Source organism: Ammospiza nelsoni, chromosome 1 (genome assembly GCF_027579445.1).
Source record: "Ammospiza nelsoni isolate bAmmNel1 chromosome 1, bAmmNel1.pri, whole genome shotgun sequence".
Taxonomy (NCBI): Eukaryota; Metazoa; Chordata; class Aves; order Passeriformes; family Passerellidae; genus Ammospiza; species Ammospiza nelsoni.
Genome location: NC_080633.1, coordinates 42302011 through 42329145, shown reverse-complemented (window position 1 = coordinate 42329145; position 27135 = coordinate 42302011). Strand labels below are relative to the sequence as shown.

At 42.9% G+C, this 27135-nt stretch overlaps 1 protein-coding gene across 1 annotated transcript; it reads right to left on the bottom strand.

Moving 5' to 3' along the window:
- Positions 1–862: 862 nt before the first annotated feature.
- On the bottom strand, positions 863–27135 carry CMTM7 (CKLF like MARVEL transmembrane domain containing 7). The gene is made up of 5 exons (XM_059489324.1): positions 26910–27135; positions 8485–8658; positions 5381–5479; positions 4273–4354; positions 863–3915 (listed from the first exon to the last, which is right to left on the bottom strand). The coding sequence occupies exons 1-5, from the start codon at positions 27069–27071 to the stop codon at positions 3902–3904; spliced, it is 531 nt and encodes a 176-aa protein (XP_059345307.1). The 5' UTR covers positions 27072–27135; the 3' UTR covers positions 863–3901.

Sequence of the window (27135 nt, the reverse complement as noted above, 5' to 3'; positions counted from 1 at the left end):
AAATCCCAGACACAGGGTATAAAGTGCAGGCAAGCAGTAAAGAGACTTCTCTGTCACTCCAGGCAGATCTGCCCTTTAATAACCAGCACAGAAACTGTTAATATCTGCCACCACTTCTGTTAATGCACAAGGCACTCCCATTAATTTCCCCTCATTAGCTTTCTATGGATGTTTGCACCTGATCTTCCTTCTCTACTGCTCCTTTTTGTGCTAGAAAATTCCTAGCCTTCTTCCATGGAGCATCATTCGACACCCCACCAGCACACATACACTTCCTTACAAGTTATCATTATCCTGGTGTCCTGCTGCCCCACAAAGTGAACTGTTTCCAAACAGCACAACCAATTCTCAGCAACAGAAAAAGCATGCAAGTTATGCAGGTCACATAACCTGCAGTGTCTTCATCCAGCATTGTGGTCCTCAAGCTTTTCAAAGACACTCTTCCCCTTTTTTAAAGGTTTCATTTCCCCTTCTCATTTTCCTGGTTTCTACCTGACAAAAGCACCATTCACTCTCTAGCTTATCTCAAATCCTCAGAGCTCAAACATGAGGTTTCGGTTTTTTCACAGTATGAAACAGTTTGTACTACCAATTTTCTTCTCCCAACATTTACACTTTAATTTTTCAGTAAAAATTGAATCTCAAACTCTGTGTTAGCTCAAAGGATAAACTACACTCATCTTGGAGCTGAGGAGGATGGACAACTTTTGGGTGGGACAGTGGGAGCACATCCAAACACAACAGCAGTTTTTTCTGTGGCTCTTACCTATCTTCCTCCAGTTACAGGATGTATTCTGATACTCCCCTGAGAGAAAGCCACTGCTGCGGTAGAGGAAGGAAAAAAATGACCAGGACAACAGTCTGATTCTCCACATCACCCAGATAGCTAACAGAGTTTATTTCTAAAACAGCTGGAATCCCATATTTGACAAAGTTGCAGACAGATGGAGCTTTCAGAACCAGGTTGACACTGAAGGAGACTTAAAACACTTTTGCTGGCAGAGGTACAGCAGAGAGGTGTTGAATTCCCTGCCAGACGGAGCTGTCATTCAGCAACCCCCGGTGGAGATGGTGGTAACAGAAAATCTGTGCTCTTCTTGGTAGACATGCTTCACAAGGAGGATTTGGGGAAAGCAAGGAAACTTTGGCAGCAGAGATGTCAGTCTTCCAGCTTGAGAGCATCCTGATTAGGAGCATCTGGTGGGTCTGTGGACCCGGCGCTGTCACAACAGCCAAAGCTGCAGGAATATTTTAGCCCTGTCAGTAGGCACAAAAGTCAAAAGGGAACTGGTAACTCATATCTCTTGATCCAGTATAAGCAAGTGCACTTACAGCAAAACATATTCTTTGGATGATCACAGAACATAGTTCAGAAATTCTTTGGTCGTTAGACTGCATGAAATTCCCCTTGACTTTTTTTTTCTCCATATGGTGACAACTGACAGTAGTGATGTGAGAGGCAAAAAAAAAAGGCAGTATAGTGCCAGGAGAGGGAGCATGGTTCCAGGAGAAAGTGGAAACAGCATTTTCTGCAGGGCAAGCTCAGGCTCCAGCCCCAATCCTTAGCAGGTGCTTCTCCCCATTGCCACTGCAGTGCTGAGGTCTCAGCAAACACTGCTTGCCACAGGACTGCCAAGTGGGCTTAAAGCTTAATGTGGGAAGGTTCCTACTGTCAATCTGAGGTCATACCTCAGGAGGTGAAGGAGAAATAACACAGCCTTTTTCTTCTAGGAAAACAGGAGAGGTTGTATCCTCAAACATCTGTCATATCAGTGCAAATTAAAGCCAGAGTGCTGCTTTCCCAAAACTGTAAAGTCAGTCTTGGCAGGAGGACTGGAGATCAAGCACCCCTGTTGCAAAAAATTATACACACACATATGTGTGTGTGTGTGTGAGTACCTTGTTCTGCAGGTATTTTCACTCAAAGTGCCCAGAATGAAGTCTCTTGTCACATAAGGCCATTTGAGTGGTCCTGTGCTGGCAGCACAAGGAAGGCTGAGCTATACTGACAGTGCTGACAATGGATTCCCAGCTGAGGAGAATGTTTGTTCTTTCTAGCCAGAAAGCCTTTGAGCTACGCTCAATTCTGGTTGTCAAAAAGAAAAAAATGGCTCATTCCTGACTAAACATAAAACACATCATCTGAAGGTAGGGGGCAGAAGTTGAACACTGTAGAAAAATAATCGCCAATATGAAATTAGTAACAATATACCTGCCTGTTATATGGTTTATTTGAATAATCCTCTGTATTAATACTGAAGCACTTTATCTTGGAGTGAATGTATGTACCTTCATCCACTAAAAACAGAATTTTGTCCTTTTGAATTGTTTCCTGCCCTGTGTTGCTCCAAACAGGACACTTTTGAAAAGGAATAGCAAAAAGAATCACAGAAACTGTGCACCATGAGGAGGGGAATTCTTACCTCTTCAAGTTATCTATTTTCATTTACTTACTCAAAATTTTTGACATTTTAGCAGCTGGCTAATTTTCTGTTGTCAGAATTAAAAATAAATTCTAAGTAAAGATACATATATTAGGATGAAAAAAAAAAGGTGGCAACAAATAGCAATATATATTGACCTGCCATGAGGCACAAAAAGAATTTTCTGAGACACCCATTAAATTACTTAGCATTATTGATGCAGAATTTCAGACAAATAGAAAAATAAATAGGAGGCCAGAAAATGCTTTTTTCTTCAGACTCTCCCTGGTAAACTGTATAAACCCAACTTCTGCTGCACCATCATGCAGTTATCCCAACAGAATAAACTGAGTTCTACTTCACAGCTAAACATGACAGGAGAAGAACCAAAGAGGAAGAGAGGCCCATGCTTCCTTTTTTTCCTGCAAAGAACTCCCAGCTCACCAGAGATGGATTGCAAAAGGAAAGACAAAGGTGCCAAGAAGGCATTGTCTCAGCACTTAAGTTACATAGAATTTCATTATGATACCAGGTTGGACAAAACTGAATTGTTCTGCCTGTCCAGGCTCTGGGCAGAGTTCCCAGGAGCACAGATTCCAGCTGAGGCAGAGAAGTGACAATACCACATGTAAGAGAGAGAAAGAAGCACATTGCTCCATTCACAATGGGCTTTCCACGAACACTGGTAGATTACAAAGCAAATAATTTATAGCAAATGCATAGAATTTTCTAAAGAAGTGGTCTTACTATGAAAAGGAGAAAAAAGACCCCATAAAATATTAAATGTGTGTTCTTGGATGCATATTTTCCTGTATTTGGCAAGGGAATTTTAAAAGAATAATCTTTGCTAAAAATTCATGGAGGAAATCCCTGATTTCATCATGTACTGTTGGGGTTAGGAAGAAGTGCTTGCAATGATGTTTTCAAGTTGCAGTTCTTAAATTTTGATGCTAGCTGAGCTGATGTTAGAAAAAGTCCACAGTTCTGATAGAAAGAGCTAACAAAGGCTTGGGTCAGCTTATCCAGGCACGAATTAGTTTGTAACTGTTCATTTGTTAAACATATAATCCTTGGAAGTTAAGAATCAGGTAGGAATTTGCAGGATTTCCCTTGTGTAAACAGATGGAGGAAATCAGAAGGAATTTTTCCATCCCTCTGAAAGGAGAACCAAATGACTGTCCAAATGAGTTTTAAATAACACTTATTGCAAATAGCAGGAAACAGCCACAGCCCAGCTTGAGAGATAGAAGTTGTCTTTCTCTGAAACAAGCAGATTCTCCATTATAAACTTCTTTGGGTGGGGGGAGCAAAAAAACTTTGGTTCACAACATTGTTTTGCATAGGAATTCAAGTAGACCTTCCAAAGCTACCAGCTTGTCCAGGCTAGTAACAAAACACCCATGTCTCTCTCCTCAGTAGTGGACACTCCTCTTTGGCATCCTGTTTTGTAAGGCAGACATCTTGCACAGGTGATGGAGTCACACAGATGCATCTTTGAAAAGGAAGACAAGTGTCACTTGTGTTGCCACAAACAAATTCATCCTATTTATTAAGCAGCATACTGGAAACTTTTTGGTAAGGGGTGGGGAAAGGAGAAAAGAAAGCACTGCTATGTTCACTATTAGCTAGAAGCAAGTTATTTTGCTCCAGTAGTTATTTGTTAACAGCTGTCAGTAGCTGTGACAATGTTTGTGATGCCAGAAAATTTGGAATTATTGCTTTTTGAGTAATTCTGAGTCACAGCAACCAGGGCATTAATAGATTCTTCCAGGTAGACACAGCCCTGTGCCAGACAATATAAATATTCATTTTGGGAAGCATTCAGGCAGTTACTAAGCACAATACTTACTTGTTGACTGTGTGATGCACGAAACCTTGTAGGATGACCACATGCTTATAACACAGAGTATCGTAGCCAGGAACCCGAAAGTCTGGATGAGAAAACAAACAAACCACAAATACTTATGGAGCATTAGATGACACATATTCCATGCATGTATGGACACTTTTGTATATTCAGCTACACATTTTATGGGATTAACAGACACAAAAAATAGTGGGTTTTTTTACTCCATTCTGACAAAAGACTAAAAAACCCAGAAGTTTCTGTAGTATAATAGCAGCTTATGTCTTGTTAAAACTGAAAGACAGACAGAGAGTCATGCACAAGGAGAGAGAAACAGCTGGACGGCAGCATGGAATGTCAAGTTCTAAACTTCTCACTAGGATTCTGCAACAAAGAAAAGACTGTTTCTAGCACCTCTGATTACTGCTCTTTTACTGCCCCATTCAAACAAGTCTTTCCCTGCTGTCTGCCAAATAAACAAGTCAGGTAGGTCTCCTAGTCTGTTTGCACCATTAGGACTGAGTTTCTGAAAGTAATTCTTTATTGTGGAGTTGTATTTCAGGTCCTGCTGCTGTGAAAATACTGTCACCCACACTTGGAAGTCATGCCTCTCTCTGTAAAGCCTTCCAGCAAGAGAAAAAGACAGCACCTGCCAGAAGTCAGCTCAGAGCCTCACTGGGTTTTAGCTCAGGAGAAATTATCTTGAACAGGGCTCTGTTCAGGAGCAGGAAGAGTTGAAAGCTGAAAAGTGGAATGAAATCCTTTAGGTAATTTCCAGCTGCTACAACAGTCTTTTGTCAAAAGTTAACTGTCTTAATTCTTCACCTAAACACATTAGTTCCTGTGAGTTAAAGCAGAAGCCTTTGGTTTCAATGCTCTGGCAAGACAAATACCAACATTAGTGATGAGTCCAGCATCTGACAACAAAATATTTTTGTTGGCACTGTGTAACAGAACATTCACTAAAATGAGCTAGAAGGTTGTTCACCCAACCAAGACACAAGTAAGGCAAGTCTGTAAGAAAACAGAGGTACAAGTGATAGATTTCCAATGGCCTACTTAATATATATTGCAATTTTAAAAGTGTCAAGCCTAATAAACACAGTCTTACCGCTCCAGCCACAAGTCCTGTTATATTGTAACTCTTGGATGCTGCTACAATCGATCCAATGAGAAGCAGAATTGTACCAATTAAGTAATGAAGAAACTCCTGAAAAGACAAGCACAGCATACATCAAAAGGGAAACTTATCTACAAAGCATTTTGATGTGTCTCAGAAAGAAAGTAAGTTGGCAGAGATGACTCAAACCCTCAAACCCAGAGGACAAAACATAGCCAAAAAGGGAAAAAAAAAAAAAAAGGCAAAGTAAAACAAAGCAAAAAACCAAACATCAAAACCCAGCAATTCACCTTGTGAGTGGATTCTATACCAAACCTCAGTTTCTGTTCAAAAACAACAGTTTGGTCAACTAATGTTACTGGAATAGGATTTACTTGCTGGGTATGGATGCAATCCTTTCAATTCAGTACATTACCTCATTGCACCAAGTATGCACCTTATCTAAAGAGATGGTTCTGGAGCAAGGAAGGAGCCTTAAGGACATATTTCTCTAGCCTATATGAAATGGCATAAGTGGGAAACCAAATGCTCCTACTTCTGATAATCTTAGGAAGCAAGCACTGGATCTACTGCTGCATTTACAAAAAACTTACATCAGCTGAGACTGGGAACCACAGGGAAGGGAGGGAAGGGAGGGAAGCCATGAAAAGCACAGCTGCAGTAAAACATGATGCCATGGGGTTTTCTGACAGAGGACCAAGGCACCACATTTAAATTCTTCTCTGAGATGATAAGTATCAGTCCAGGAGTCAATTTTATCTAGATACAAGCATGGTGTCTCTGTGGATTTTGATTTTGAATCCCCACAAAGCTTATGATACCAGTACAAGTGTTTGGACACTGAATATGGGTTGTTTTTTTGTGCATAGTGGGGTGGGGCAGGTGGATATCTGCTTCCTTTATCAGCATGAGCCAAGCAAATACAAAGGAAAGGAGAGGAGAGATTCTGTCTCAAATCAGAAGATGGAATACAATCCCAAAAGGAAATTTTCCAAGGAAAGCCCAGAAGATGAACAGTCTACCATACCAGTTTCACCCTGCTCAGGTGTTAAAAAGAGCTGAGGAGGAATTTTCCTGTAAAGTAGGCTCTGAGAGCACAAGTTACTTTCCTAATTTGTAAACTTGTTTCGGGTAATCAAAATCTCAAGCCTTGCATTTGCCAGAATAAATGATATGCACAAGGAGGCTTCTCTGACTAGCCCATGACGCAGCAGCAAATGGGACATTCCACTGCCTCCTTAGAGACATCAAATAAAGCACTGTGCACAGGCTACTACTTTAGAGGAATCCACGGGATGGGCAAAGCTGCAACAGAGTCATCAGAGGCCACATTAGGTGGAGAAGCAACCCCGGCAGGGCCGGAAGAGTGCCCCTCTGGAGAAATACTTCCAAGCTTTAAAAGGTGTCAGCAATGAACAACCTCTTGAACCACTTCAGCTTTACTGGCTGCAAATCACACCCCTGATTGCAATGTAAAGATCCTGCCAGGAAACTCATCCAAATGCTAGCTGTAGTTTTCCAGACTCTCTCACGTCTTCCTCTTCTGTCCTAAAGATACTTCAATGTGACTGAAAATGAGGTTGTTTGTTTTGCAACAGAGTAGCAATGTTCAAGCATCACATCCTATAAAGCTTTCTGAAGCTGAGCAGCCACAAACTTCAGTGCCTTAAACTCTGGAACATTGAGGAATAATTAAACACACAACAAAAAAACCCCAGAAGCAGCCCATGCAGAGGCAAAACCAGCATAATCCTGTTACAGCAATGCACAAATTAAATATTGCTCTGCAAAACTGTCATTTATTAGCTTACTTCATTCCTTTATTTGAATCCCTGCATCTGTACTATCTCTAGATAAATAAGTACCTTTAGAAACAAATAGTGGTGGCACTATTTGGAAAAAAATCTAGCCATATTCTTCAGCTAAAAAGAAAAAGAAAACTAAATTTTTCTCTCTGGTTATATATGGATGGACAAACTGTTATCTTAGATCTGGAAATTGCTTACATAGTTTCCATTAACCACCACCCAACCACTTCTTGGGTATAAAAATTCCTCTCTATCTCTCCAGTTGGTTTTCCCCACTCCTTTGGCCCTTCTTCATTGGAACTAACATATGCAAGGGACACTAACATATGTTCTAAGAGGTTGTTAAAATCCACCATCCCACACTAGGATGCAGAACTCCTCTGTTAGCTGACCTGAGCAGAGCTACTGAGGAAGTTCAGGTCTCACATTTTTGCTGCTGCCTGTGCGTTCTCTGCTAGGGTATGAGAGATGGATGTGTACAGGAAATGCGGGAATGAGGCAGGAACATCCTGCAGGATACCCCAGGAATGGCCAGGCTGTGCAATCAGGCTGAGGCTACTATTTTTTGCTGTTGTTTAAGTTATCTAAAACCATACCAAAAAGAGGCACATTTGATTTAAATAGCACTCACAGGCTTTATTTTGGGACAGGATGTAGTACATGAATTCTAAAGCTATGATTTGGTGCTTTAGCAATCCCTGAGCTGCTATAAATGACCTGAGCTAGGACCCACCTGCTGAAGGCTTGATGATCAGTTGCTTCCTTTCAATTGTCTCTTAATGAAATTATTGCCTTCCATATAGTAAATCTAGATTTATGTTTGTGCAAAGGAGGGCAGAATCAAATCCAAATCAGCTGAAAATCTTACAGTTACATAATCTGCTGAGCTGAATGCAAGCAACAAAAGGATTTGCACAGGAGGCAAAAAAGAATTGAGTGAAAGACAGCCTATCTTGAGTGAGAGTTGAGTGAAAAACAGCACAAGGGAATGGACTGAGAAAGCCCCATCAACCCCGAGGAGAGGAGAGGAGAGGAGAGGAGAGGAGAGGAGAGGAGAGGAGAGGAGAGGAGAGGAGAGGAGAGGAGAGGAGAGGAGAGGAGAGGAGAGGAGAGGAGAGGAGAGGAGAGGAGAGGAGAGGAGAGGAGAGGAGAGGAGAGGAGAGGAGAGGAGAGGAGAGGAGAGGAGAGGAGAGGAGAGGAGAGGAGAGGAGAGGAGAGGAGAGGAGAGGAGAGGAGAGGAGAGGAGAGGAGAGGAGAGGAGAGGAGAGGAGAGGAGCCCAGGCTTACCGCGAGCGGCCAGCTAACACAAGTCAGCTTCCTGTAGACTCTGAAAATGTGCATGATGTAGAAGAACAAAATCATAACCAGGTCACACATGGTGACAATCTGAAAGAAGCTGTATGCACTGTAATCTGTCCATGGAGAATTATTTACACTGATGAATCCAATCAGCAGCGTGATCTGGAAGACAAAAGGCATATTCAAGGTGTTCACTTTGGTGCTCAGAGGGTTGTGGAGATGATTTTAAGCACAACAAAATGACACTTAGAAACAAAAGACAAATACCTAATGTAAAAGGGGTGGTCCCAACAAAATGGACAAGCATGATAATAAGGTTTTATAATTAGCTGATAAATGAGCTGAAGCAACTCCCTGGTGAAAGCGACAATGGCCAGAAGGAAAGCAGCAGTTTCAGCCTGAAGAACTCAACTTGAAGATGTCTCTGTGTACAACAGAAGAGGTCTCAAATAGAGAAATGGAACTGGATGCCAGGAGTTGCACCAGTGACTGAAGCATCTGAAGCCCAGAGACTTTCAGGAGTCCACTGAAAGCTGCGAAAATGGAGGTGTCCATGAACACACCTTTCACTTTCATTTAGTGACATTTTTCACATGCACAATCAAGGGACCTGAGCTAACAGTTTTACTCTTCCTTTTCTGCCTCCTACAGAGCAGAAGTATTAGGGGACTGTAAGGCAGTATCAGAGTAAATAATAGAAACATTTGGAAGAACTGATTTAATTCACCTCAGCCCCAAAACCTTTTTAAGTTAACACTGCCACATAAAACTATAAAGCATTATTGCACAACTTCTTACAGCTGTATGCTTGCTAAGGACAAAAGCTATTTCCTTTTTTTCTTTAATCTAAAGCTACTTGTTTATTTTACTAATCTTGCTGCTTCCACCAGCCTGGCTAACCTGGGTGATCAAAACAAATCTACCAAGAATATACTAAAATATTTTTTTATTACAGACTCAGTCAATCAATGCATGCTTTCAGCCACTGTAATTTTTAGTTCATCCAAAGTCAGCCAGAAGCTGTAATGATTCACATTTTAAGTGTTTCTCCTGGACATTAAAAACTATCTGAGGAAGCCAGCACTTCAAGACTGCACCATCCTCTCCTGCACACTCATCTTCCAAACTCCTAACCAACTGCATTAATTATCAGAATAATTTCCTTAAGATTAAAAGAGAAAAAAACCCAACCACAACGCCCAAACAACATAGCTTAGATTCTCCCTAAGTGTTAGCCAGGTTTCACCTGCTCAGTTCTGAGTGGACAGGATAAATATACACATGTACAAGGGCAACCAAAAGGTCTGTATGTACAAACTTCACAAGGACCTTCACCAGACCAAATTCCATCCAAACAGCCACATCAATGTCTTGACAGTGAACCACTTCAAAACGGTGGCTCCGGAGGAAAAAGTTTTCAGGATTCCTTCCCACACAAGTGGCTAAGCTGTTGTCACACCTGGTCCAGCTCCATTATTTTTACTGTGGCAGTCCAAGGAGCTGATATTAGCCCTGTAAGTGAGCCCTGCTCTCTGAATCTTAATGTCAGTTAAGCAGAGTCATCTGACTGAGCCACTGAATAATAATAACTTAAATAATAATAAAAAAAATAACCTGAACAATCAGAAGGAGATAATTTACCCTATAAGCTAGGAGCACACTCTAAGTGATGCAAGACAAAGCTATTATTTCCATAAATTAAAACTAAATTTAATGAAATTTTATTCTATAGGAAGACTCCACAACAAGTCACAGCAAGCACTGAGCCTTGCTCTAGGATAAAGATGGGATGAAGACAACATTCTCTAACCACTAAAGGCTGGAAGAAGTTTCCCTTATTTAGGTGTCTTCACAATAATCAGTTCCCAGGTTTTACATGGTAAAAATCAAGAAGGAAATGTTAATTCACAGAAATATTAAATCTGCTCACTGGCTCATTTCATGCATGAACAATTAACTTTAGCAGGTTTTTTTCAGTGTACAAAGGATAGGGAGGAGGACTGGACTCTTGAAGTACAACCACCATCCAAATAATAAAAAGCAGTGGGGAAAAAGCCTTATTTTAAGCTAGACCCAGCTCTTTCAATTTCATGGAAGCATAGCAGTATTTTTCTTTTCAGTTAAAAGGTATAAAGAAATTGAGAAGCATAAAGAAGAATGCGAGTCATCCAGGGACAGAAGATACATCGGAGGTGTCACAATCCTCAGAAATCAGAAGATACATGGTACCAATGAAGAATCTGCTCAACTCCTCACAGGGTAGAACCATGGATTTGAACAAACATGCTTTCCATTTCAACAGTTCTGCATGACTAAAACAACTCTAAATCCAATTAGTAAAGATTCTCCCTTTTTTTTTAATTTGGATGTGCCTCAGCACACAGACAGGAAGAAACCACTGCATGGAAAGAGATATTTCTTTCAAAGATTTACTTTCTTAGCATAAATCTTGCAACATGAGATTTCTAAAGAGTGTCTTCAGTTCATAGGCATGTGATTCTGTTTCACAGACAGGTGAAAGGGGACCTTTCAACAACTTTTTATAGAGCTGTACCTTATCTGCCACACTATATTGCCTGCAGATCCAGTCAGAGTTTAAAACTCACCTGTTAAAAAAAGAAAGCTAACAAATACAAGTAAGAGAGCCACCCAATATAACTTGTTCTTTGAAACTGACAAATATTGAAGTTCCTTCACCAGATACTGCTTTCTCATGATATACCAGGGGATGACTGTACCTTTTTTCCCCCTGGGATTCTGTTTCCAGAGAACTGAGTGATAAAGTGATAAATATGTAACTGTCTGGGATACAGCTGAACATCTATCTGAGAAGTCAGTCGGAGGCACAGAGAGAGAGAGAGAAAGGAATGGCAAAGCACTGAAGTGATCAAATGTTATGAGTGTTCTTTATGCATCTGTGCTCAGGGGAGCAGGTTTATACACCCTGAAAATAAAAACTGGAGGCACAAAAAAAAACCAAAAAAAAACAACAAAAAAAACACAAACAAACAAAAAAAAAAACCCAGGGCACTGCTATTTCCATTTCAATATAGCACTTTCCAGGTCATGACAGCAACACAGATGTAATAACCCATAGCCAGCAAGCCAGGGTGAGCACAAGTACAGGTCAAGTGATGGGCAGTCTCATGAGATTTCAGTGTGCTCCACAATATACACCTGGGCTCCAGACCTGCACTACAAAAGGGGTGAGGGACACATTGCAGGTACTATTATTTAAGTGCTTTCTGGTTTCTGAGAACAAAATAAAGACCATATGCATTAATCAACCCCAAGGAGGGATTTCTGGATTTAAATAAAGTTCCACATTTACTCTGTTTTACAGAAGTCAATCAGCTTAAATGAACCCACTTCTTGACTCTCCTTTGGACCAGATATTTGAAATGAGTTGTGAAGCATGTTTAGGGACACTGGTATAGATCAGGAACTATCTTGCAGTCAAGGCAATGTGAGCTAAAGGCAGTCAGCACTTACAGACAGAAAAGACATAATAGAGCCTGCAAGACTTTCACAGAACCTGCATTCTCTTCCCTACTTGGAGCTGAAGATGAGGTAAGCACATCCTCACAATCTGCCTCTTGAATGGCACTGACATACCTTCCCAAGCCTGAACCCCCTTCTGATTGGAAATTAACTCAGATCTACAAAAAAAAAAAGAAACACAATTCTTTCTTTACTGATGTGGTCTCCTTCCTAAAGCAGCCCAGGAAGCTGTTGGCCACTGTCACCACAAAAGCACATGGTTGGCTCATGGTCATTGTGCTGTCCCCCAAGACCCCAAGGTCATCTCTGGAGAACTGCTTTCCAACCTCTAGCCTGTACTGGTGCAGGGGCTTACCCTCAAACATCTCCAGATACAGGACCTGGCATTTCTCTGTGAGGAACTTGAGACTCCTCTCTCTCCAGACTGCCAAGATCTCTCTCTCTATGGCAGCACAACCCCCTGGCTCATCAGCCACTCCTCCCAGGTTTTTCATCACCTAAAACTTTCTAGGAGTGCGTTCTGCATCATCATCCAGGTCATTAATGAAGATGTGGAACAGTGCCAGTCCCAGTATGGACCCCTGAGGTACACCACTAGTGACTGGCCTCCAACTGGACCTTGTACCACTGATCACAATCCTCTGGGCTGGGTTGCTCAGTTTTAAATCCATCTCTCTGCCCACTTATTTCACCCATACCCAGTTTGTCAGCTTGTCTGTGAGGATGTTATGGCAGACCAGAACCTTACCAAGATCAAGGTAAACCACATCCATCACTGTTCCCCTGTCCACCAAGCTTGTCATCTCATTAAAAAAGCAGCAAGGCTGGTCAAGCATCATTTCCCCTTTGTAAATCCATGTTGACTACTCCTGATCACCTTCTTGTCCTTCATGTGTTTGGAAATGCTTTCTAAGAGGATTTTCTTCATCACCTCCCAAGGGACTGAGGTGAAGCTGACAAACCTGTAATTCCCTGGATCTTCCTTCCAACCCATAGACATTACTTCAATCTGTTCAGAATGGCACAGCTCCCTTTTGTATTTCTCAGGCTAGAGAAGATAGGGAAAGACTGGACAAGAGGGATACATTCTCCTCCCCTGTGCTATAAAATGCCTCTGGAAGTGCTGGAAATGCTGCTTCTTTTTAAAAATCAGCTGGTTTCCTCCTTGTTTCTTCTTGTCCCTGACAAAGAATGAGCATCTGGAGTCTATTGATCATTATTATACTCGGTAAAAAACAGAGAAAATGTGTATCAAGACTTCAAGGAAATGAATCTTCCACTGCAGGAAAATTCAACACCTTCTTAATAAAAGGAGAGGAATTGTGCCTTCATATGAAGAAGAAATTATACATAGAAGGAAGACCCAACTTCCAATTATCCTAAGGCAAATGCATACTGGAGAAAAGCCCCATGGCATTAGGCCCAGATGGTGTTGTACTCCTCATTTTAGATGATTTGAATTCCACCTCTAACTCCCCATGCTCACTCTTGGGTGGCTGCAGTCCTGCAATTAGGTTACAGAGCAAGCTTGGCTCCAAACCCCCTGTCCACATGGGAGAGGGCTGGGCATGATGCTGAGACCCAGAGCCAGCCAGCCACACAACCCTCAGCCCCTCTCTCTGCTGCCTGGGTGCTCCTGTGGCTCCCAGTCCTATCACTGGCCCCAGAGGCCACCAGGAACACTGCCCAAGAGCTGCCTGCCCTCAGGACTGATGGGCTGGGCTCTCCTGCACCAACACTCGGTGCTGCAGTGCACCAGCACAGAGGGAAAAGCCCAGGCCAAGCCAGAAAGTTCAAAAAATTAACAGAGAACCACCTGCTCCAAGGAAGGAACAGGCAGGAGTGCATGCCCACCAGCCCAAAGATTACATGTACAATTTTATTCACTAGTGTCCTGAGGATAACAAAAGAAATGACTTGTTTTGCTCCACATGTACCTACTGGTACCACAAAGCATTTTTTGCTCATGTAGTAGATGATTGTAGTTTATCTGACCACAGAACAATTTTATAACCCAGGAATCAATCTGTGCAAGTGCTTTGTATGATCTTTTTCTACTGTCCTGCTATAATGGATGTCATAAATAAGGCTCTGGCTTTATTGCCAATACGTAATTCCTCTGTAACGTCAGGAGAGAACTAAATTTTCCACAGACACAGCTACCTGCACTAACATAAATCCCACATGATCTCCAAAACTGACAAGAACATACTCTTAAAGGAAAGCCTAATGTTCTGAGGATGAGAGGCTCATTTCCACTGACACAACAAGGGAAAAATTGTAAGTCACTGACTCTTGAATCCTGACCCCAGTTTTGTAACCCCATTTCTGTCTGAACTTCAGTAAATCATGTATTTCCCCACTTCAGCTCCTCCAGTCACCAAATGAGGACTAATAAAGACTTCACATGCATTGTGCTAAACTTTTGCTCCTTCAAAACACTTCAGACATGTAAAATAAAGGCAAAAATTTTGAGGACTGCTAATAAATGTCTAGGACAAGATGGCTGTTTTCTTTTACAGAGTGAATGAAAATAGATGCTCACTAAAAATACCCCAACAAGCAAAGAATCAAAAAAAGACAAGACAAAACCCCCCAAAGCCATACCAAAATACCCATATCCTTTTCCTCCCTGCTTCCCTCTCCAAAAAGCCCAAAAGCCCAAATGGACAATCAACAGATGTAACAGACAAGCAGGTGTGAAAATCATCCAAGGAGGAAGCCACACAACAAGCAAAAGGAGGAAAAGGTTCACTTTCTGAGAGTTGCTTTGAGTTGCTAGCTCAGCACACAAGATAAAAATGTGAATACTAGCTCACTGTAAAATGGAAATCAGTATTTACTTCCTGTCTGTCACTTATTACTTAAAACCAACTGTGAGCAGTGATTCAGAAAGCACACTATGCACAAGACATTGCAAATAAACTGGTTTCGGACCTTTAACGCTAGGACTACTTCAGTGCTCATCCTCTTGTCCATCCCTGACAGTTCAGAGCTGCACACTCTCAGTCACCCCTGTGCAGCAGCTCTTTCACCACTCTGCCAGTGGAGCACAGGCTGCCCCTTCCCACTGTGGCAGCTCTGCAAGCCCCTGCACAGTGGTGATGCCCTGCTGTGGGTGCGTCACCAGCTGCCTTCACAGCAGCTCACAGGGGCTGCCCTTTTTGTGGTTAAATCCACAGAAAGGTGGTTCTGCTGATGACCTATCAGTGCTTCCTGCTGAACTGGGCTCACACAGCAGCAAGGCTTCCTGCTTCTCCTCTCCCTCCCCTCATCCCAAAGCACACTCACAAGGGGGCAAGACATTGGCAGTGCCAGCTGGCTCCAGCTGAGCAATGGGATTTTCCAGCCCATATGATGTGTTCAGTGATAAAAGCTCAAGGCAAACAGGTTTCAGGGGGAATATTTTAGGTTATGGCATTTCTCTTCCCAAGCAACCAATGTGTATGGAATCACAGGATGTTTTGGGCTGGAAGGGACCTTAAAGACCATCTGTTCTCAGCCTCCTGCCATAGGCAGAAGCACCTTCAGCTAGAGCACCTACCCAGCCTGGCCCTGAACAGAGTAATGGAAGAATTTACAGCTTTGCTTGTGTGCGCAGCTTTTGCTTTCCTTATAAAACTGCCATTATCTGGATCCATGGGTCTTTTTGCCTTCCTTCTATTTTCTCCCCATCCTGCAGGGGAGGGCAGTGAGAGGCTGGCTGGGTGTTTGGCTGCTGGCTGGGGTTAACTCACTGCATGTGGCCTACCCCTTATCTGGATTTCTATCTTCTGTGGTAGTACAAAGAACAATATTAAAAAGCTTCATTGCAGAAACACACAGACTATGGTTTTTACAAATACCAAGATGATGTACTGAATTGCCAGGCTGAAACTGCTATCTGACCATGTAACTTTAAGCTCTGGATAATAATTTTCTTTCTCTATGTAGAAATAAGATGTGAAATGCCAGCCTAACTGCAGGAGGAAAGATAACATTAATATGAGGCAAAATTGCCTCAAGGTGCCCAGTAACAGAGGAACATTATAACTCTTATCTCAAAGTTTTACCATAATACCAGGACATACACATTCTTGTGTATAATCCACCCAGCTCTGTGTTATCTTTTCATTTAATTACTTTGCCATGCAATGTATAACCACATCCTCGTGTTTCTCAGAGTATTTTTTCCCTTGACTTTTCCCCTCTACCATATCCTCCCATAAGAAGAGACATTTTGTCTCTGGTGTTTCCTTTCCTTTTTTTTTCTGCTCCGTATTCCCCTTTCCTTTTCTTTCCCTCCATTACACTCCATATTTCTTCTACTTTTGTATCTCTCATTCTTTCCCATCCAAATCTCCCTCTACACATGACAATGCACCCCAATTCCCCCTTTTAATGTTTCCTAACTATCTTGCCCACTGTCTTGCATCAGGGCACGTATTGAAATTAGCTAACCAAAAATTAGCACCATTCAGGGGAGAAGTGTCAGAGGACAGGATTCAGCATAGTGCTACACCTGCACAAACACTGCAGGCAGCAGCTCTGCCTCACCAGTTTCCTATTGGTAAGACCTGAAAGTGGTTTTCTTTTTCATCCATTGTACTTGCTGGAGGACTGATGAACCTTTGTACTGCTTTAATGTCCCTCCTCCTGAATCTGAAAAGAGGAGGACCTTGAAAACTATTCATAAAATTGATAAAACCTGTTTGATTTCCACTATCTTAAAACTTACCCAAGTTTTAATGCAAGCAATTGTACAGAAAGTGTGTCTGCAAATTTGGAGCAAGGGACAGCACTGACTCATGCAGTTTCATCACAGCATTTTTTAAATATAAGAGCTAAATGCTTTTTGTATTTGAATGAAAAAAAGTCAAAGTTTCCAGCTTGTGACACCAGCCAAGATAGTAGATGGAATTTTCCATCCCTATGAGAGCCAATCAGGATAACTGTGCCCTGGAGAAATGTCACTGATTACAGCTGGACATTTCCAAATGTTACACCTCAACACAGTGCAGCAACACCCACATATTATTAAGTTCATACTTCTGGATGGAGTAAAATAATTTTTTAACAGCTTCCCAAATCAGAAAGATGAGCAAAGCACAGACCAAGGTTATAACTGCAGCTCAGGCAAGACTGGTCCAGCTAATTTAAGCAGCAATGTTGACTGCTGCTGTAAACAAGATTTCCTTCTCCCAGGGCAGTGTTGGAAATGTGAGCTGTAAACCCCCACCAGAAAAAGAAGATAAAAGGCACAGTCCATTTGAAACTTCATTAATGGCAGATGAAATCAGCTGCCTGCAAGTGCATGGTTCTGTGAAGCAGTCAGTCTTTGGTTGCACAATCATCTCTCAGCCCCTGCGTCTGGGCAGATTTCCTTCTTGTCTGGCTGCTTTGCTAAAATAAGGAGGCTGCCTGGCCTCTGATAAGTCACTTCTCTTGTGCACCACCATCCACAGGGTATTTATTGAAGATAAAAATGGTGGGAGGGTGAGAAAAGGCAAAATAATCTTATTCAGACCCTCTACAACACAGATAAGAGGACAATCCTAAGTACAAGGGAGGGGTGTTCTGTATCTATTAATAAGAAGTTATCTCTCTGCTCAGGCCCAGGCCTCAGTGGTGGAAAAGGATGTGGGGTAATCCCAGAGCCAGCATATGAAGGACATTATTAAAGAGCCCTTGAAGCAGGGTGTCAGCCATGATCATTAAAAAGGCAAGTCTTTGTAATGACTAGCTGCAATTAAGCCCAGCCTGCCACTGATCACAGGGCATGCAGGACTTCAATCCCACCCCTGCCAGCTGAACCAGCTCCCTGCCTCAATCCCACAGCTGCCTGCACACACTGAAAGGCACCACACAATCCTGCATGTTATTTACTGAAAGCTGAGGACTTCATGGTTACATGGCAAGCAATATGATATATTCCCATCAGGCAGTGAATTAGTGAAAAAATATAAAAGTTTGTTACCCACAACAACCTCATAATTTTATTTCTTCTTCTCTCCAATTTGTTTAAAAATCTACTTAAATTTAAAACATTCCAACTGTGAAAGCACTATCAGTAAGTTTTTCCAATCTATATAAAAGTTGCACACATGACCCTCAAAGTATTGCAGCAACTGAGTAACATTGCACAAGTGACATAATGCAAGTTACAAACAATTCTCCAAACACGTAAAATCCACTGCAAAACCCTATTAACGGCACAGCTGACTGCTAGCATGTCTGCAATGGATAGGAACAGAAATTTTAATACAGCAAATGCCCTAGCAAGGTTCTAGCTCTGGGAAACACAGCTGCTTTCCCTCTAACTTTCAAAGAAGTGCCACCTGCAACAAATGGAAATATTACTGTGGACCAGGAGAACCCTTACTTTGTAGCTTGTTTATTTATTAATAAGGGATTATTAAGGTTGCCTCTGTGCAGGCAACCTTATTGCTGCAAAAAACCACATAAGCCTGTGGCTGCTGCTGTGGCTCACCCCACTGCAGAAGATTATCTCTCTTGCATAGTAGGGAGAATCTCTAAATCATCTCAAAAGACTACAGGAAGTAAAAACATTGTAAGAGACTTGAATCTCCAGAATCCCCTAGGAGAAAATGGAGTATCTGGTTATAGCAGCCAAAAATGAGGGGAATTAGTATAACCAAATCTCTCCAGGTTCAAGAACTGCTCAGCAAGCTGTGATTGATACTTCTGTCTTCTGCAAGTCAAGCACTTCCAACATCTAGATCCTCCTGGAGAGCCACATCAGCTGTTTTGTCCATCTGGTAAACCTGAGAGTCAGACAGAAGGACAGGAGGAGACAGTCCCCAGTGTGAGTAGGTTTGTGTAAGTGGAGAAGGACTGCAGGAGGCTGCCCACCTCACCTGCCACACCTCCTTCTAGCTGATTGGGAAGATAAACTGCTTGCAGGAACCAGGCACCTCTGAGACCACCACTCTGAACCATTCTCAGATCGATTGTTTGGCTTGCTTGTATTGCTGGCCCATTAAAAAGCCCCAGAGTGAAGTCCTATATTGCCAGTGATACACAATCTAGAAAGAGCTTAATCCATACTTGTGAGCGATAGAGATGTTGTAGATCAATTTCATGGCTGTCTAAAAATGGATCCACCAATTGTGCATGGCAATACCACCTGCAGAGAAGGAGCCCACGTTGGCTGGCCAACCAAGCCTGGCTGCTAGAAGCCCAGGGTACATTGTGTATATTTACAGGCAGCAAAGTTTCCACCATGTTCTGGACATCCAACACGTATCTAGCAGCACAGAGCCAGTTAAAACTAAGATAGGAACATACAACACAAAAACCAGTACCCCAGGGCAACAATCATTCTAGCTAAGCTATCAAATTAGATGCATGAAAAAAACAAACAGCAATCTCATCTTGCTGGAAGTTGTTGCTGAGATCAAGGGATACCATGTGAAGGGCTCAGCGATGCCTCATGCCTCTGCCTGCCAACCCTCAGCGACCAATCTGCTCATCACTCCCCCGTAGAGATGCTGCTCACAACACAGCCCCTTCTCACTGTCTGAGTGAGGCATTTAGTGCTTGACTGATTCAGATCTTCAGTTGACACCTGCCACATCTCTCCCTGCCTCAGAGATCACCACACTGACATCTGGCAGTCACAGACAGCAGTTAAAAAGTTGTTATCTATCATCTCCAGCAAGGGCTTTGCTGAGCCATGGAAACAGGATCCTTGAGGAGGTCTCCTTGAATAAGAAGAGGACTCATTTACATCACCCAGTCGACCTTGTTAGCTGTGCTGGTATATAATGATTTTCATCGGGAAAACACAGGTGAGAGTTCCAGAAAACATCAAGACAATGCCCAGATGACCTGGCATCATCACAGCCTAGCTGCTGGATCAGGGTGGGTCTTTGCACACCACAGAGCAACCTTTTCTAAGTGTGAATACTCCATGCTTAGCAAGGTGCCAGAGGAGTGAAGGGCACTGAAAAAGAGGGAAAAATGAGAAGAGATGAGATTCCCCGTGGCACTGCTGCAGCTGGCAGCTTTCAGTGAGTGCCTGGAGACTGACAGGTCTCTCCAACAGGCCGGGACAGCACTCCTGTGTCTGCTGGGAAGCTGGATACTCAAGCAATTGCCAAAAGGCTCAACAAGCCAGCAGGTGAGTAGCAGCAAGTGGGGACTGTGCTTTTCCCAAACAAAGAAAAGAGCTCTTGCAGAGCATGATTACAGACTCGAGGAAAATAGGCCAAGTCAGTCTGCAGTTCTGCAGCTGCTGATGGTCATCTCACGTTAACAGCATACTTTTTGCCCAGCTGTCAGCACTTGTGTCTTGAACTCATTAGTGGTATCCCTAAAAAACAGAAACAGAACAACAAACTGCCAAAAATATTATGAGAAAATTCCCCCTGAAGCAGCTTTTCAATTTTGTCATCACGACACTTCCATTTTCCTTAAGGGAAGCTGTGAGCAGAAGAGGAAGCCCTAAGCATTGCAGCTGCTGCTATTGTTGCAGGAACAGCAGCCGGGTTTGTTTTGGCTTTGAAAGCTGCAGACAGCTAGCCTTGACCAGTCAGGCACATCTGTCCTTGCCATTACATTCATCAGATGACCATCATCACAGGCCAGGGAGTTGTTTCAGCCACAATGACCCCTTCAGGAATCTCAGTTACACAAAGGAGAGGAAGCTTACAGGTGGGTGAAGGGAAATCACAGCAACTCCAGAGTCTGAGCTCTGTGTACAGAAAATAGCAATTTCTGGCTGCTGCATACTTTACATATGACCACAAAATAGGAGGACAAGACCACAGCACACACGATATGACAATAGCACAAAGGGGACAGCTCAGCCAGAGGACTGAGTGAGCACCTCACAGGGACTCCCCAGGGAGGGCAGTGGAGGAAACACTTACTCATAGAAGGAAACACTGTCTGGCTTTGGGGAACAACACCCCACTAATGCAGAGCAGGTACCAGAGCCTCAGGGTCAGGTGTGCTTCTCTCTCTCACTCATGGCTTCTGCTGGATCCCAGTGAGACACAACAAATCGTCCCAGCCCCTGCAGCCCTAGAGCCCAGTGAAGGATGCTTGGCAAGGTGCTCTGTGTCATGTACAGGCTCTGGGCAGAGGGAGACTGAGCTTGTAAACAAGGGATTCAGTGGGGTCTGTCACCCTGTGGCAGGAGAGGAGCATGTTCAAAGGGATCCAAATCCAAACAAAGTGAGGACAGGGAACACATTGCTCTTGCACATCTTAAAAGTAAGTCACAGAGCAGTAAGAAGCCACATTTTTCACCATATCTTATTATCCGCAGACACCGTGTGACCTAAGATTTTTAAACACCACCTTAAAATTTAACTTCCCATAAAACAAATGTGCTAAGAAACCACTGCCAATATTTCACTCTGCTCATTCAGGCATACTGAACACATCTCAGGTGATGTGGTAAATTCCTATGCTTCATTTCCCTTTTTTTGTTCTTTCAGAAAATGTTATTTGTTGACCCCTGTTCAATCACCTCTACAGAAACAATCACCTCTACATGCACAGAGATTGCTAATGAATGGATTGCAACAAATCCAAATGGATGCACCAAATAAGCAATAAAAGATGGCTCCAACTTTGAGCTTTTAGAAAGCCTCTTTTAGTAAGTAAAAAATAAAACATTCACTGACACATTCAGAGCAGAGATATCCTAGTGTTTAGTAATGACTATAATTGCCTTGGAGTTGATTTCTGAGCTTTCTAGAGCAGCTTTGACATCAGAAAAACTACAAGCTTCTTTTTTTTTTTCTTGAAAGAGGCAGATAGAAATTAAAACAGATGGTACAAAACCTTCCCCTGCCCAAGAGAAAAAGCAAAAGGACTACATTCTCAGTTTGTGGTTTGAAACACATGGAACCACTTCAAGCTCATGTATTTCCTGCCCTTCCATGGCAGACACCTCTTCTTGCCCACAGCAGCCTCTGTGGGTGCACTGTTCCCTAAAAACACTTATGGAAAAAGCAAACCAGAGAGCTGAAGTGAAGCTCCATTAGTTCCCTGGTACTGTGTAACCTGGCAGACACCTACATCACTGCAGCTGAGAACAGCTGCATGGAGACAAGACAGAAGGGGGAAACTCCTTAAAATGGTGTTGCTTGTGGAATTTCACATCATCAAACAAAAGTGTGTCAGGCTCCTAGCAAGCACTCCTTGGCTGGCATGCAGAGAACACAGTGTTTGCTTCCAGCTCTTGCACAAACACCTGGAGAGAAAAAATGGCCACCCAGAACAGCAGCACATTAAAAACACCACTGGCTGAGGCAGGCAGCTTTGTGTCCTCAGAGGGGAAATAACAGCACCTCCCAGTCCTGCTGGGCTTAATTACTAAGCCTGGACATTCGTTACTCGAGTGTTCCAGCTTTGGAGCCATCTAAGACTCAGATAGTTTTTTTCTTTCTCTTTGTTCAGCATGCCCAGCAAGGTGATTTTACTGCAGTTTCGAGCAGAACAACAAAAATAATGAGCAGCTACAACAGCTCTGACCTTGGCCTCAGAAAATACATCTCATTGCTTAGCCAGTAGTTTATCTTGCACATTTTTGGGGTGATTTTCCACAATCCCCCAGAAAGCACATTCTATACAGGACTCACAGACAGGCTTACAATTTCAGCACCTCTGCATGTCACCAGAATGCCTCTCTTCTGACTGAACAGCTTTATTAGAATAAAGGCAAAATCATGTCACTGACACACTGCTGCACAGAATTAGATGTTTTACTTCAATCACCTCCTTGGACAGAAAGATGTTTCAGTCTGAAGATCAAGTTAAAAGACTGAGTAGCTCTTAGATAATTCCAAGCACCACTTGCTTTTGTGAATTTCTTTTTCTTGCATCAATGATTTTAATCAGAAATTGTTTTCTTGCACTAACAGATTTTGCTTTCTTTTCATATTTTAAATTCTTCTGAATATAGCTCTTCAGTAAATTTGGAAACACATTCAGAAATGGAGCTTGGCTACAGCAGCCTCATTGCCAGCATTCTCTAGCCTTCAGTGTTGGATGAATGAATATTCTCTTGAATGCTATTATGCAACTATATGTTAGTATACAAATAACCCAGAGAGGTTTCAGCACACTTCAAAGTTGCTCAGAATTACACACTGTCTTGTTGGCCATTCACTTGTCAAGTATGTCATGCTTTTGTCAAGGCATACTTTGGAAATTAAATAGATACTCTGCAGAAAAGCTTTAGCTATTGCTTTAGCATTTTTAACAAGTTAAGATGACGTTGTTAAGTCAGCTTTTATTGAGTTTATCCTTTTTTCACATTACAATTGCTTGTAAATCTTTTCTTCAGCCTTGAGAAGGTAATTTTGATTGTCTTGTTCTCTGTCTGATGGCTCACATTGAGCTGACAGAAAAAGCACTGGTTTTAGCTTAAAGCACCCTGTGTTCTGAGGCTGTGCTTACTCTGACAGAGCTGTAACAGTGGTGTCATTGTGGGAACAATGGCCTTCAGTCTGAGCTGTGAGCACAGTTAGCTTGGCCCAACCTGGGGGAGGTGAAAGAGAGGCAAAGATGTTTCATTCTGAAGATCAAGTTAAAAGACTGAGTAGCTCTCAAATAATTCCAAGCAGAACTTGGTTTTGTGAATTTCTTTTTCAAGAAAAAGAAACAAACACAAAGCAAATGTGCCTCAACCAAACCAGCACAGCTCATGCAGAATGCTGGAGAGTGCCACCTGTGTCAGTGTTGGCAAGCTGGCAAAAATTCAAGTCATTCAACTCAGTTTCTCTGGTCTAAGTGTATTGTGCACACTGATACACACCCACTCACACACTTGCTTAGTGCACTGCTGCTAAAGAACCAAGGTGGCCACAGTGGGATCCTGCATGTATCCCTAAGAGGTCTTGGCACAACAGCAAATGCCCAAAAAAAAAAAAAAAAAAGAGAAAAGAGAAGGAAAGGAAAGAAAAAGCAAAATCTGTATTAGCAACATAAACAAGCTGGAGCAAGTTAGATGTTGAAATACTTTGCAATTTCCTGTTAAAATCAGAATGTCAGGTCACACTGGATTTTGAAGAGCCCCAACTAAGGTTAGTGACAGTCACATATGGAAAAGCAACTTTCAAATTGTCTTATTGCCACACAAAATACACAAGTCTGCATAACTATGTTTTCTCCTCCATTTCATTTTCAACATATTTATAGACTATTCCCCAGGCCATGAAGACAATGCATAAAATACAAGGTCTTTTCAAAGCTATAATCATTCTGCAAGGTTAAAGAAATTCTCTAGCAAAAAAAGTAAAGGAACTTGCATAGGCTTACAGGCAAGAAACACTTTTTTCTTCTTAATTTCATTCTATGCTAGACACCACAGCACCCAGAATTTCAAGAGAAAGCACGGGTAACACTCAAAATTAGCAACAATTCAGGCTGCACAATCTCTTCAATAATCCTGAGTTTTAGTCCTGTCTTACAGCAGAACAGCTGTAACATTATCTTCTGTTTTCTTCCTATGATTTCCATAGCATGTTGTTGTCATACATTAGATTAATGTCACTCATACATCTAATCGTTGGGGTTTTTATCTTGCAAGCACAGCAAACAGCCCTCAACGTTACAGTAAATGATGAAATGTTTCTTTCCTGCTCTCTACAACATCCTCTACTTCTTGGTAAAGGGGACGAGGAAGAAAGAGAAAACAAAACTTGTTACGTTTCCTCTTCACAACCACAACCACAACCACTCAGAGGCCCAGCACTCAATTTAATGTGATATATATCTAACCCAAATGACCTTACCTTTCCCCTTTGCCAGCATAAGGGCTCTGCTTCTCAGTAAGACTACAGCCACCAGCCACACCTACACTAGTGCAGGAATGTCTACAGACTTAGCATGAAGAAATTTTTACCAGGAAAAGTTACTGCCAACACTTTGTACTAGGAGAACTGAATGCTCATACAAATGGACTTGTGGGTATAAATATGGACTGAGAAGAGATAAAAGAGAATTGCAAAAATATTTAGCTCTTCCTATTTTATTGGGTGCAGGAGTATATCTAGAACTAATGTATCGTGGTTATTTCTACAGGCTACAGCACAAACATTTGGTTTTCATATGGAATTACTTGAGAAGGCACTATTGTGATATGTGATATTGCAAGAAGTTCATTTGCCAAAGTTCCTTGAATACCTGAGGTAACTCCTACTGATATTTACAGGCAAGATGAAAAGCACAAAAATATAAGAAGGTGAAGCTGAAAGAGTGCATCTCCAAAAAATAATTTAGATTATTTTAACTTCTGTTAAAGTCACCACAGAAAGCCAGTTGCTTAAATTTGGATGAATTTTAGATTGAATGGCATCGATAAAATATGACTTTATGCAAAGTATGTGAAGCATTACATAAAATTAGATAGATTTACATCCAGCACATGAAAATATGTCAAGCATGTAAAGAATGCACGCACTTAATACGCACACCAGAAACTGACATTACAGCACCAATACCCATGCTGTGGCAGCTTTAGGAGTCACACCTCAGAGCTGGAGAGACACCAGAGCAGCATGGAGGGCAGAGAGGATGAGTTATTTCTAGCCCATAAAAGGATCTGTTCTTTCTACAGTGGTGAAAGCAAATAGACTTTCAGCTTATCAGCAGAGCACAAGGCTACTGCTTTAGGGCTACAGGTTCAGCTGCAATGTAGACACATGCTCACATGTCTCCTGCAAAGACTCCCCAGATCCACTCAGTGGTTTGGGAAGAGCCCAGGACAGAAGAAGGCAGCAGGCAACTCTGTGTGCTCCTACTGCACAGAATTCATAGTGAGGGACAGCTCCGAGGTCTCATGAGGGCAGGGCAGATGCTCAGCAGGTAAAGGCAGCCATGAACAGTCATGGTCAACTTCATCTCCTGCTACCGAGGGTCATTTCTAAGGGCAGCTGACAGCTAATAACAAACTGGAAGAAACCAGGCAGCTTTTAAAGAGAAACCTGAGGATTTGATGTTACTACTCAATAACTTAGAACATAATGAATCCTAACTTTGAATGTCAGTTTAGAAATCTAATAATCTACACAACTTTAAAAAAATGACCGGACAAATACAGGCATGGGGAAAGAAGGCATTGGGAGCTTACAAAAAATGAAGGCAACAACTCCAGGATAAAACTCTGTCAAGGCACAAGTTTTTGCAGGATGAAAATGTACGTGTGAAGGTATCCATACACGATGTCCTTCATCCTCTTTCCTGGGCATTATCACTGCCACTACCGTAATTAAGCTGACAAATCACCCCTCAGATAATTATGGCCCATAAAAATGAGAAAGAGCTTATCCATCTGGTTATCTTCTCCACATCTGCATGGAGCTGAATTTCATGCGCTCACTTAAGGCTCAAATGCTGGCAGCGTTCCACCATCGACTGCTACTGAATTTCAGCCACACATCTCCCGCATCCCTCCCCGTGTCACTGGGTCACTGCTGGAGGTCTCTGGCAGGCAGGGCACGGAGCCAGCGGGAGCTGCAGCCTCAGCTGTGGTGCCCAACTCTACCAGGTCGCTGTGGGCACCGCCACTTGTCCCCGCTGTCTCCTAAAAGCTTACCCACACTATGGAATGAGGTGCTGCGCTGCACGGTGTGCCATCGCATCACGGTGCTACCGCTGTCAATGGCAAAAAGTTAACACTGACACTTTGGGCTCGCACACGTCCGTCTGCTCAGAAGGGATCATCGCTGCGTTAGGAGGAGGCAAGGACAGCTTCCGACAGACGCTCTGCCAGAGGAACGCGGGTTTTGGTGCTGCTGGCAGCTGTGAGGGCTGAGGGGCCAAACCCGCGCGGAGCCTGAGGGCTCTCCGGCCGCGCCGCCACAGGAGCCGTCGGCCGGGACGGGCGCGATTCCCGCGGGCTGCGAGGGCCCCGAGGAGCCCCGGCAGCGGCCCCCGCCCCGCTCGCCCCTTACCATCTGGGCCACCTTCAGCATGCCGGCGCAGGAGCGGAAATAGCCGCCGTCCATGAGCTCCCCGTCCGAGCCCGCCGAGGAGGAGGCGACGGTGACGGGCGGCGGGGCGGCGGGCCCCGCGCTGCTGACCCCGGTGCGGATCACTCGAGCCCCGTGCGACATGGCTGCGACCGCGCTCCCCTCGGCCCGGCACGGGGATCGGGACGGGACGGGACGGGATGAGATG

Coding starts and splice junctions, on each gene's coding strand:
- CMTM7 (XM_059489324.1), bottom strand. CDS start 27,071: ATGTCGCACGGGGCTCGAGTGATCCGCACCGGGGTCAGCAGCGCGGGG. Junction 8,659..26,909: donor TGCTGAAGGTGGCCCAGATG/GTAAGGGGCGAG, acceptor TTTGTCTTCCAG/ATCACGCTGCTGATTGGATT. Junction 4,355..5,380: donor CAGGACTTGTGGCTGGAGCG/GTAAGACTGTGT, acceptor TTTCTCATCCAG/ACTTTCGGGTTCCTGGCTAC.